Source organism: Budorcas taxicolor, chromosome 11 (genome assembly GCF_023091745.1).
Source record: "Budorcas taxicolor isolate Tak-1 chromosome 11, Takin1.1, whole genome shotgun sequence".
Taxonomy (NCBI): Eukaryota; Metazoa; Chordata; class Mammalia; order Artiodactyla; family Bovidae; genus Budorcas; species Budorcas taxicolor.
In genome coordinates this window covers 25,359,942-25,372,372 of record NC_068920.1, presented here as the reverse complement: position 1 = coordinate 25,372,372, position 12,431 = coordinate 25,359,942, and the positions used below count along the sequence as shown (strand labels likewise).

Sequence of the window (12,431 nt, the reverse complement as noted above, 5' to 3'; positions counted from 1 at the left end):
TCCATCCCAGGGCAGAGGAAGCCTGTCCTAGTTCTTTAACCATAGACATAGACCACCATTACCACTGAGGAAGAGTGTGGTCTTTCTGTAATAAACGTTAACACACATATATTTAGATATTAAATTTTAACACTACAAGTCAAAATTTAGATAGTAAGAGAATAAGATATGTAGGGTAGCCTATATGTTGGCTTCCCAGGTGGTACTGGTGGTAAAGAACCCACCTGTCAATGCAGGAGAGGTAAGAGACACTGGTTTGATCCCTGAGTAGGGAAGACCCCCTGGAGGAGGGCATGGCAACCCATTCCAGTATTCTTGTCTGGCGAATCCTCCTGGACAGAGGAGCCTGGTTGCTACAGTCCATAGGCTCTCAAAGAGTTGAATACGCCTGAAACAATTTAGCATGCCCGCATAGGGTGTATAGAGATACTGAAATTTTCTATTGCTCAGCGCACTGGTCACTTGAAGGCCATCATCACTGTGATCTTTTCCCTATTGCTCTTATGCAGGCACCAGCATTGATAAGAGAGAAGAATACGGTAAAAGAGAAGCAGTGATAGCTCCACCCCCAGGGCATGAGTAATCAGTAGCATCCTATTTCAGGTTGCCAGGTTTGCCTCCTTAGGCATTCCCCACTACAGATCTCCATTCTGTCTTTTTGGGCCATCTCCTCATCAGCAGCTGTCCTCATCCTAGGATTTCTCTCCGATCCCCATGGCTCCAGCATCCAGCCACCGTGGGCACCAATGGATTTGCAACCTTGTTCGAGGTATATAAGGCTATGGCATGGATTATCTGTGTGGTTCCACTCCATCTGGACTGTCACAGATCAGCTATTTCACTCTCCAAAGGCCTCAAATGCCTCCCTTCTGCCCAACCAATTGCCCTGAATGCTGAATCTCTCCCCTGCTTCAGCTCCCTGACCCCGTGGTGCAAATTGGTTCTGCTTGCTTTCCCTCCTTCTTCCCTTCATCCTAGTGAGTTTTGCATGAATCTATGATTTCCTTTCCAGTGGTCAGGAACTCCTGATACATCTCCAGAGGTACTTAAATGTGCATTAATTTCTTTTTAAAACACCATCCTGTAGAGAAGGGGGACAAGAAAAAGCAAATGAAGAAAAATACGGGAAACCTATTGAAAATGTGTTAATTTCTCATTTCCCCAGTATCCCTTGACTCCCCCATCCTGCAACACAAATTAGTGCAGCTCACGTTTTCCTAGACTTCTCTCTAGGTGCAGAGAGTGGGGGACAGTCTCTAGGTGCAGAGAGTGGGGGACAGTCTCTAGGTACAGCATACGGGGCTTCTCATTGTGGTGGCTTTTCTTGTTACAGAGAATGGGCTGTTAAGTACACAGGCTTCAGTAGTTGTGATATGTGGGCTCAGTATTTGCAGTTCCTAGGCTCTAAAGCACAGGCTCAATAATTGTGGTGCATGGGACTAGTTGCTCTGTGACATGGGAGATCTCCAGATCAAGAATTGAACTCATGCCTCCTATATTGGCAAGCTGATTATTTACCACTGAGCTTCCAGGAAAACTCTGTACATGAATTCTAGATGCATCCATGGAGAGAGATGTACTCCATGTCCACCTATTCCTCTACCATCTTGTTGACTCCAATGTATGTATGTTTCAGAAAATATTTTCCTTTTCTATTGAGTTCAGTAACAAAGCCATCACCTCACAGGTTTACTGTTTATTTTTTTGTAAAGAATATATATAAGCTCCATTATCTTAGGCAATTTCAATTATACAGCACAATCTTATCCCTTATAATCACCACGCTCTACATTAGAGCCTCAGACCTTATTAAATGAGAATGTGTAACCTTTTAGAAATCTCTCCTTATTTTCTGCACCCTCCAGCTCTTGGCAATCACTATCCTGTTCTGTTTCTGAGTTCCAATATTTTGTAGATTCCAAATAATTGAGATCATATGGTATTTCTCTTTCTCTGACTTATTTTACTTAGCATCAGGCTCTCCAGTTTTATCCATTTGCCACAAATGGTATAATTTCTCCCTTTTTTAAATGGCTAAATAATATTCATACACACACACATATATATCATATCATATTATTTTAATCTGTTCACCTGTTGACAATATTGAGATTGTTCCTCTATCTTGGCTACTGTGAATAATGCTTCAATGGACATGGGAGTACAAATATCTCTTTAAGATAATTATTTCATTTCCTTTGAATATATATCCAGAAGTAGGATTGTGATTTCATTTTAGTCATTAAGTTGTGTCTAACTCTTGTGACATCATGGACTGTAGCCTGCCAGGCTCCTCTGTCCATGGGATTCTCCAGGCGAGAATACTGGAGTGGGTTGCCACTTCCTTCTCCAGGGAACCTCACCAACCCAGGAATCGAACCTGGGTCTTTGAGGTAAGCTTTGAGCTTTGAGGTAAGCCAGAAGTAGGATTAATGTATCATATAACATTACTCTTTTACATTGCTTGAGGAATCTGCACAGTTGCTTTCCATGGGAGTTGCACCAATTCACACTCCCAGCAACAGTGCACAAGACCTACTGTTTCTCCATACCCTCATCAACACATGTTATTTTCTTACCTTTTTGCTAATGGCCATTCTAACAGGTACGGGGTGATTTCACTTGTGCTTTTGGTTTGCATTTTCCTGGTAATTATTGATGTTGAGCATCTTGTCATATACCTCTTGGCCATCTGTATGTCTTATTTGGGGGGAAAATGTCTATTCCATAAAGCTGTAGCATATATTTTGTTTACTGTATTCCGACATACAAAACTCAGTTGCCTATCCATACACCAACAGCAAACTATCTGAAAGAGAAATACAGAAAAGTATAAATATATAAAGTAATCAAAACAGAATGGCATTTGCATAAAAACATATACACAGGTCAACAGGCCAGTACAGAGAATCCAGAAAGAAGCACACACCCATGTATTGTCAATTAATATATGACAAACGAACCAAGTATATCCAATGGGAAAGGATGGTTTCAATAAATGGTAATGGGAAAACAGGATAGTTGTATGCAAAAAAATTAAACTGTACCAAAAATGGATTTAAAATTTAACATAAGACCTTAAACCATAAAACTCCTAGAAGAAAACATTTGAGAGAATCTCCTTGACATATGTCTTTGCAATATTTTTTTTTGTTTCACACAAAAAGCAAAGGCAGCAACTGCAAAAATAAACGATTGAGACCACATCAAACTCAGAGGGTTCTGCACAGCAAAGGAACCCATCAACAAATCAAATGGCAACCTATAGAATGAAAGGAACTATTTGCAAATCACATATTTGACAAGGTCTTAATATCCAAAAATATATAAAATTCATACAACCAAAGAGCAAAAAAACATAAATAAAGCAAATTTTTAAAAAATCAAAGAAAGAATAAGGGTTTTGTTAAATCTGGAGGTTAGAATGTAGATGAGAGACACAACAAGCTTTTCCTACCAGAACAACAAAAGCCTATGTCTTCCTTGCATTGCTTCCTTTCATGACCACTCATCTTTTTGGCAATTATAGTTCTCAGTTCACATCCTTCATCAAAAGCAATCACCCCACAAGGAGCTGTAATATGTGCTAGGAATAGCTCTAATATTGCTAGTTTGTGTGCTACTGTACAAAGACTAACATTTACACGGTTACTAATTAGAAGCACAGGCTGGAATCAAGATTGCCAGGGGAAATATCAGTAACCTCAGATATGCAGATGACACCACCATTATGGCAGAAAGTGAAGAGGAACTCAAAAGCCTCTTGATGAAAGTGAAAGAGGAGCGTGAAAAAGTTGGCTTAAGGCTCAACATTCAGAAAACGAAGATCATGGCATCTGGTCCCATCACTTCATGGGAAATAGATGGGGAAATTGTGGAAACAGTGTCAGATTTTATTTTGGGGGGCTCCAAAATCACTGCAGATGGTGACTGTAGCCATGAAATTAAAAGACACTTACTCCCTGGAAGGAAAGTTATGACCAACCTAGATAGCATATTGAAAAGCAGAGACATTACTTTGCCAACAAAGGTCCGTCTAGTCAAGGCTATGGTTTTTCCAGTGGTCATGTATGGATGTGAGAGTTGGACTGTGAAGAAGGCTGAGCACTGAAGAATTGATGCTTTTGAACTGTGGTGTTGGAGAAGACTCTGGAGAGTCCCTTGGACTACAAGGAGATCCAACCAGTCCATTTTAAAGATCAGTCCTGGGTGTTCTTTGGAAGGACTGATGCTGAAGCTGAAACTCCAATACTTTGGCTACCTCATGTGAAGAGTTGACTCATTGGAAAAGACTCTGATGCTGGGAGGGATTGGGGGCAGAAGGAGAAGGTAACGACAGAGGATGAGATGGCTGGATGGCACCACTGACTCGATGGACATGAGTTTGAATGAACTCTGGGAGTGGGTGATGGACAGGGAGGCTTGGCGTGCTGCAATTGGTGGAGTCACAAAGAGTCGGACACGACTGAGTGACTGAACTGAACTGAACTGAATGATATAAAGGGCAAGGTAATTAATTGTCAGTGTTTACCACTCCATTGTTCTCTATATTCTATCTCAAAATTGGACCAGTTAGTAATGAAACATGAGTTAGGGGATCTCAATAATATTTGGGTAGAATATCTTTTAAAAGTGGGAGCATTTATGGATATTAATTTGGGGGGATTTATTATTACTATTTTGATTGTATTCCTATTAATTATCTGCTACATCAGGTTAAGAATTTATTATAAGTATTAATACCAATATAAAGGCACATAGTACTGAAGTTACAGCAGCTAGAAAAAGACAAAATATGAGGCAGGAAGTGAAATTCTAGAAAGTCCACAATGGTATCAAAATAAAGGGCAGTATTGCATGGAGAGAAAGCTAACGTCTCATAGTTGTTTGAGGAACCAAGAACAGCCAGATGTGAAAATCCAGATTAATTTGAATACCAGAAACTGGACCAAAAGGAAAATGAAGTTCAGAAAAATATGGTGATGCTAAAAGCCAAAATTTAGACAGCAAGAGGATACAGTAGGACAGCTGTAGATACTGAAATTCAGGAATATATGACAGCAAATACATTAACAAGCATCAGGAAAAACAAAGAAAAAAAGGGTCTGAAAAATAAACCATCAAGAGGTTGGGTAGTCTGATTAAAAGAACAAGAGAACTGATAGGAAAACCAAAGTACAAATACTTGTGTAAACAGGAGAACCAGATGATGCTCAGGAGAGAAAGCCTGGGACTTAGTGGACCAGAGAACAGAAGACACCAGCATCAAGAACACAAACTCTGGAGCAGGGCTTATCTATGCATTTCTGGGAAGAGCCCCAATTTCATTGCTTGGGCACAATAGCACCTAAAATTATTATAGGCAGAGAGTATAGCTTCCTGGGAAACAGTGGCTGACTTTATTGGCGGGGGGGGGGGGGGGGGGGGGGGGGGGCGGGGGGGGTCCAAAATCACTGCAGATAGTGATTGCAGCCATGAAATGAAAAGACGTTGACTCCTTGGAAGGGAAGTTATGACCAACCTAGACAGCATATTAAACAGCAGAGACATTACTTTGCTAACAAAGTTCCGTCTAGTCAAGGTTATGGTTTTCCCAGCGGTCATGTATGGATGTGAGAGTTGGACTATAAAGAAAGCTGAGCACCAAAGAATTGATGTTTTTTGAACTATGATGTCAGAGAAGACTCTTGAGAGTCCCTTGGACTGCAAGGAGATCCAAGCAGTCCATCCTAAAGGAGATCCATCCTGGGTGTTCACTGGAAGGACTGATGTTGAAGCTGAAGCTCCAATACTTTGGCCACCTGATGCTGATTCACTTAAAAGACCCTGATGCTGGGAGAGATTGGGGGCAGGAGGAGAAGGGGATGACAGAGGATGAGATGGCTGGATGGCATCACCAACTCAATGGACATGAGTTTGGGTGCACCCCTGAGAGTTGGTGATGGACAGGAATGCCTGGCATGCTGCAGTTCATGGGGTCGCAAAGAGTCAGACATGACTGAGTGACTGAACTGAAGTGAACTGAACACTGAGAAAAGGACAAAAGTGTTTATCAGTTTATTTTGCTCAAGCTTCAGCAACAGTCCTTCAAATGAATATTCAGGACTGATTTCCTTTAGGATTGACTGGTTTGATCTCCTTGCAGTCCAAAGAACTCTTCAAAAGTCTTCTCCAACACCACAGTTCAAATGCATCAATTCTTCAGTACTCAGCTTTCTTTATGGTCCATTGCTCACATCCATACATGACTATTGGAATAACCACAGCTATACTTATTGTCTCCTATATAGTTTAATTTTGAAAAAGCACAAAGTTCCATGTAGGAATTAGGTGCATATTTGTCTTTATGTGTAACACATGCATATACACACAGAAATATACATACACAAATATGCCTGTGTTATATGAACTATTATTCTCCTTGCTTGTCCCAATAAGCTTAGATGTTCGGAGATATAGTCCCACAATTCTCCAACTTAATTCTGCCTTTTGAGAGTCATATCTTTTACTTTCATCACTTAATTTTAAATAACCATTTTATTCTTAGATACCATGGCACTATATGACTAAGAGAACAAAAAACCTTAAAAATTCTAACGTTCTTCTTTTTCTGTCCCTAAGTCTTGTCCAACTCTCTGCAACCCCATGGACTGCAGTATACCAGGCTTCCCTGTACTTCACTATCTCCTGGAGTTTGCTTAAACTCTTGTCCATTATGTTGGTAATGCCATCCAACCATCTCATTCTCTGTTGCCCAAATCTCCTCCTGCCCTCAGTCTTCCCTAGCATCAGGGTCTTTTCCAATGAGTTAGTTCATTGGATCAAATTCTGCTCAGGGCAACGGGGAGAGATTAGGCTTCCCTGGACAGGATGGCTTTTGCTAACCTCAGGCTAATACATCATCTCAGAGTGGTTCATGTTTTTATTTATGCAGGGTCCCACCTGCTTCTGCTGCTGGTGGTGTCAAATCTAATCTTGTGCCAGGGTCAGGAGAACTATCCACCATACTGTCAAAACCAACCTGGCAACTGCCAGATTCCCCTTCAAAGCCTGTTTAACAGAGCAACAACGGTGGCTAACAACAACTTTAAGCTCACCGGGGAAGTGTTCAACAAATTTGTAAGTACTGTACTTCTTGCTTATTTCCATAAGAAACCTTGGTGAAAGTGAGTGGGCTATTTTATCCTTTAAACAAAAAGGCTGCATCAGCCAAACTTCAAATAACACACTTCCTAAGTCAAACAAGGCATCAACTCATAAGATGTGTAAATCAAAGAAAGGATCAATTTCATGAAATCTCAAAGATTCTTAAAGAGTGAAATATCTGCTTCAATTTTCTTTTAGTCATTTTAAGTTAAAATTTTTCAAATTTAAAGCACCTGTGTTTGTCATCTTGAAGGTGTGTGTTAGTCGCTCAGTCATGTTCTACTCTTTGCAACCCTGCGGACTGTGGCATTCCAGGCAAGAATACTAGAGTGGCTTATCATGCTCTTCTCCAGGGGAATCTTCCCAACCCAGGGATTGAACCCATGTCTCCTGCATTGCAGGCAGATTCTTTACCATCTGAGCCACGAGGGAAGCTTGGAGTCCCATTAAATAATACCATTGACTCAGTGGATTAAACAACAGAAACGTATTTCCTCACAGTTCTGGGGTCTAGAAGTCCCAGATCAGGGTGCTAGCAAGGTCTGGTTCTGGTAAGAACTCTCTCTTCCCAGGTTGGCTTCTTCCTGTGTCCTCAGAGATTGACGGAGTGGAAAAGAGAGAGAGAGGCAGAGACACAGAGACAAGAGAGAAATCTCTCTGGTGTTTCTCCTCATAAAGACACGAATCCTATTGATCAGTGTCCCACCCTATGAGCTCATTTAACCTTAATTAATCTTCGTAAAGGCCCTTTTCCAACCACAGTACATACTGAATCCATGTCAGGAAAACAAAATGATGATAGTTTTTTAAATGCTACTAAACATTGTCTTGTGTTCCCTGATAGCTCAGTTGGAAAAGAATCCACCTGCAATGTGGGAGCCCCTGGTTCAATTCCTGGGTAGGGAATATCCCCTGAGGAAGTGATAGGCTACCCACTCCAGTGTTCTTGGGCTTTCCTTGTGGCTCAATTGGTAAAGAATTCAACTGCAATGCGGGAGACCTCGGTTTGATCCCTGGGTTGGGAAGATCCTTTGGAAAATGGAAAGGCTACCCACTCCAGTATTCTGGTCTGGATTATTCCATGGACAACTCCATGGGGTCGCAAAGACTTGGACACAGCTGAGCAACTTTCATTTCAAACATTGTTCTAAGACTGGCCATGAATAGGTTTAGAAGTACAATAGAAGGATTGGTTTAGAATTGGAACCAATTATTCTCTTTTTTTAATATAAATTTATTTATTTTAATTGTAGGTTAACACTTTACAATATTGTGTTGGTTTTGTAGCCCACTGTAGAGCAGACACTGATAAAAAAATTGTGCTCATGTTTCTATTTGTGGTAATTTTAGCATTTCCTGTCCTAATATTAACCGGAAAGGATGAAATTAAACCTGGGAAGAGCAAAGAAGGGAAGAGTTTCAAGTTTAGAAAAATTAGGTGAAAAACAATTGTTTATAGCAATAATGGGGAAAAATAGGGAAAAGAATGACATTCAATTGTTATGTAACCCTCATTAAAAAAATCATACATCTATCAGCTGTGTTAATATTCTGGTAATGAATTCATTTACTGAGTGCCAAAATAACCCTACGGAATTTAATGTGCTTGATCACTCCCAGGATGAACAGTATGGCCAGGGCATAAACTCCGAATCCAAGGTCATCAACAACTGCCACACTTCATCCATCACCACCCCTAATAACAAAGCAGAAGCTATAAATACAGAGGTGAGGATTTTACCTGGGTTTTTCACTCGAGCAACTGAGACAGTTCACTTGTGTTACTAGGCTTTAGATTATTAGAGTAATAGTAACTGCACATGTAGAGAAATGTGGAGGAATACTAAGCAATCAAAGAGAAATTACATTATGCAGTTGATAACGTATGAATAGAATCAAGTGATGACTAAAGATCTTAGTAGCAAAAAAAAAAAAAAAAAAAAACAGATCTATCAATTCCCATGCAGATAACCTTAGTTTAACCAACGCATTAGACCCAGGATTGCAGCTATTATACTGTATGAAAGCATGGGTTGAATGAAAATTCTATGTGTAAAATATAAGGTTGGCCAAATTTATGGATATATAAGAAATACAACCACAGTTTTGAGTATTCCCTGTGGCCAATGATGCCTACATACGAGTCACTCCTACACTGCACCATTTGAGACATTGCTTCTGACTTTCAAGGCTCTCCTGATTCTTCTGCTTCTCTGAAACCTACTTCATTATCATTCTCAATGATTCCTCTGTCACTTTTATTCTTAATTATGAGTCTCCTTCCCAAATGTCCTATAAAATATCATGTTTTGCTTCTTATGGTTGCAACAAATGTCTCTGTTCTGATGAAAACACAGTCTACAAATCAAGCCTCAATCATTTATCCCAGCTCAAACTTTTTTTCATTTTAATTATTCCTTTCTGATTCCCACATTAACCACAATCCTAACATTATTTAAAATATTTTCACATACATCTTCTCTTAAATACAATCTCTTCTCTTACTAAAACTTTGTTAATAATATCAACATTCTTTCCATCGGCTCAGCATCTTAATAATGGAGATGATAAAATGAAGGAAGAAGGTCAAGGAGAAGAAGGATGTTTTTAATTAATTTAAAATAAATTTAAAATTTACTGAGGGCTGTTACACTGCCATATAATTTATAAAGTGCTCTGTGTTCATTACTATGCTTAATCCTCACAAAAAATCCTGTAGCACAGTGACTGTTATTTCACTTCCTGAGATGAAGAAACCAAGGCTCAGAAAAGTTAAGGGATTTGCACCCATCACACAGGTAATAAGCAGTGAGTCTAGCTTTCATCCAACTCAGAGCTCTCACTCTTCATCTTTAAGCTACAAAGCCCCCTTGAAAACTATGCTGCTCTCACCCTAGACTCTGTATTTAATTACAGCTCCTTAGTCTCCCATTATATTTCTATTGCAATGTCTACTTGTCTCTTCTCTGCTCTTCATTTCCTGTACCACTAAAGTATTTCATGCCCATAAAGAAATCAAGACTTTTAATTAGAGATATTCAGCCCCTGGGAGTTTCACGCCCAATCCTTGTAGTAGTGGACTGAGTGGAGTGGACCCTTCATTGTGAATCCCACTGATGCTGTTACTAAAGACAATACTGTGCCATTTTCTGCCCCTACACATGTCAATAGAAATGGGTCACCAGCAAATGGGACTGGTGTTGGTATGGATTGAGGAAAATGTGTTTAAGAATTTCATGTCTTCTTCATTATCTCTTTGTTCAAATATCATAAAACTACCAGTCAGGAAATGAATACATTAATGAATGGTTTGATTCATTAATACAAATGAATCATTGGGTGAACATGATGTGGGCACGGGTAGGATCCACGTTTCCTGGGTCCGGTACTCTAGGCACATATTGAGTTCCAACAAAATATTTAGATTTCTCTTCCTGGACAAGCAAAGCATTCAAATATAAAAGAACTCACTGAGCATATGGTCTAATTTCAGAGGGGAAAAGAAAATATTTCATGTTCTAAATTAGAATTCATCAAAAGGATGATTTGAGTGACAGTTTTTTTTAAAGAATTTCAGCAAAGTATAAACTAATAATATACATTTTATAATTTTATATCCTTAATATCTTTAAATTTTTTTGCATACACAGAGGAATAATAAAGGGGTTTTTTATATGCTCAGCCTCTCTGAGCAAAAATCACATGTTACCAAACCCACTGAATTATGTTTATTTTAATGAGATTGTTTCCTGTGGTTGTTTAGGACAAAATCCTGTTTAGGTTGATTATCAGTTTGCTACACTCGTGGGATGAACCTCTGCATCATGCAGTCACAGAGCTGCAGAACTTGAAAGGAGCCTCACCTACTCTCTTGATAAAGGCTGAAGAGATTAAGGACAAGGCCAAAGTACTTCTAGAAGGTGTGGAAGTGATACAAAAAAGGGTGAGCCATCTCCTGAAGCCTTCTTTGCTTTCCTTATGAAAGAAAAAAGATGACCTCTGAATTGAGAAATGAGTTTTGAAACATCTCACTTTGTAAGGACAAGATTCAGGCCTTCTATATTCTAATTGCTGTTATACAAAGCAAGAGCCTAATCATTCATAATGCTAGATTCTATTGTAAGTGAATTAGAATTCAGCTACAATTTTTGACAGGTGCAGCATTCCTTGCATGGCACACAATTCCACCAAAAGCTAGCCTCTTGCTGGGCACATGTGGTTGAAATACTTTCATGGGTAAGAGAACTGGAGCATGGAATTTGTAAGATCAATGCTTTCTTAAAAGCAACCTGGGTGATCTGCTACTGAACGTCTGCTCATATTCTTTCTTTGTCCTCTTCAAAGCAAAGGATGAGAGTGGAAAGGAAGGAAAGATGAAGTCAAAACCAAACTCATACTTGAGTTCTGCTTCTTGATTTTAGATTGCTAACAGATTTTCCATACACGGGCTCCAAATCCATGTCTAGATAGTTTCATAAGTCTTCCCCAATCTTAATTTGATAACAAGAAGGAACAAAGAAGAGCAAATACTAATAAAACTCATAAAATTCATTATCTTTTGGGTGCTTAGATTCATCCTGGAGAGAAGAACGAGCCCTATCCAGTGTGGTCAGAACAGTCCTCCCTGACGGCACAGGATGAGAATGTGCGCCAAGTTGCTTTTTATAGACTGTTCCACTGCCTATACAAGGATTCAAGTAAAATTAACACCTACCTGCATATACTTAAGTGCCGATTGACCTCATGCCAAGCCCAGAATTAACCCAGCCAATCCTGAGATGGTTAGTGATGATCCATCCCGTCAAAAGCTTCTTTGAGTTTTATAGCTATTTAATGCATGATTGCGTCTTATCTGAAACAAAATAAGCACAGATTTTATAGAGATGTCAAAATCTAAGAAGGAAATTTGTCAATGTCTTTATCTTCATTTAATAAAAAATCTAAAGAAAATCCACCCCTACCTCTGAGAGAAAGAATTTCCTATTAAAATTGGTCACAAATAGCTTGAACTGACATGACTAAGATCATTAAAGAGCTTACTAAAGAATCACACAAAATTATTCTGGGTCAAGTTATAAGAATCAAAGAATTAGATAATTACTCATTGTGCTGGTCATGCTACCAAGAAGACTGAATTCTGAGAATTCTTTATGAAAGCAAGCCACAAACTGTCAGCCGATTCTGATATTGTCACAGTATTACAAGTGAGTGAAGTCGTTCAGTCGTTTCTGACTCTTTGCGACCCCGTGGACTATAGCCCACCAGGCTCCTCCGGCCATGGGGTT

At 39.4% G+C, this 12,431-nt stretch overlaps 1 protein-coding gene across 1 annotated transcript; it reads left to right on the top strand.

The window, feature by feature from the left end:
- Positions 1–609: 609 nt before the first annotated feature.
- On the top strand, positions 610–11,908 carry LOC128055157 (chorionic somatomammotropin hormone). Its single transcript, XM_052647568.1, has 5 exons — positions 610–769; positions 6,935–7,119; positions 8,767–8,874; positions 10,910–11,089; positions 11,717–11,908. The coding sequence occupies exons 1-5, from the start codon at positions 715–717 to the stop codon at positions 11,906–11,908; spliced, it is 720 nt and encodes a 239-aa protein (XP_052503528.1). The 5' UTR covers positions 610–714.
- Positions 11,909–12,431: the final 523 nt, after the last annotated feature.

Coding starts and splice junctions, on each gene's coding strand:
- LOC128055157 (XM_052647568.1), top strand. CDS start 715: ATGGCTCCAGCATCCAGCCACCGTGGGCACCAATGGATTTGCAACCTT. Junction 7,120..8,766: donor GGGAAGTGTTCAACAAATTT/GTAAGTACTGTA, acceptor GATCACTCCCAG/GATGAACAGTATGGCCAGGG. Junction 8,875..10,909: donor CAGAAGCTATAAATACAGAG/GTGAGGATTTTA, acceptor GTGGTTGTTTAG/GACAAAATCCTGTTTAGGTT.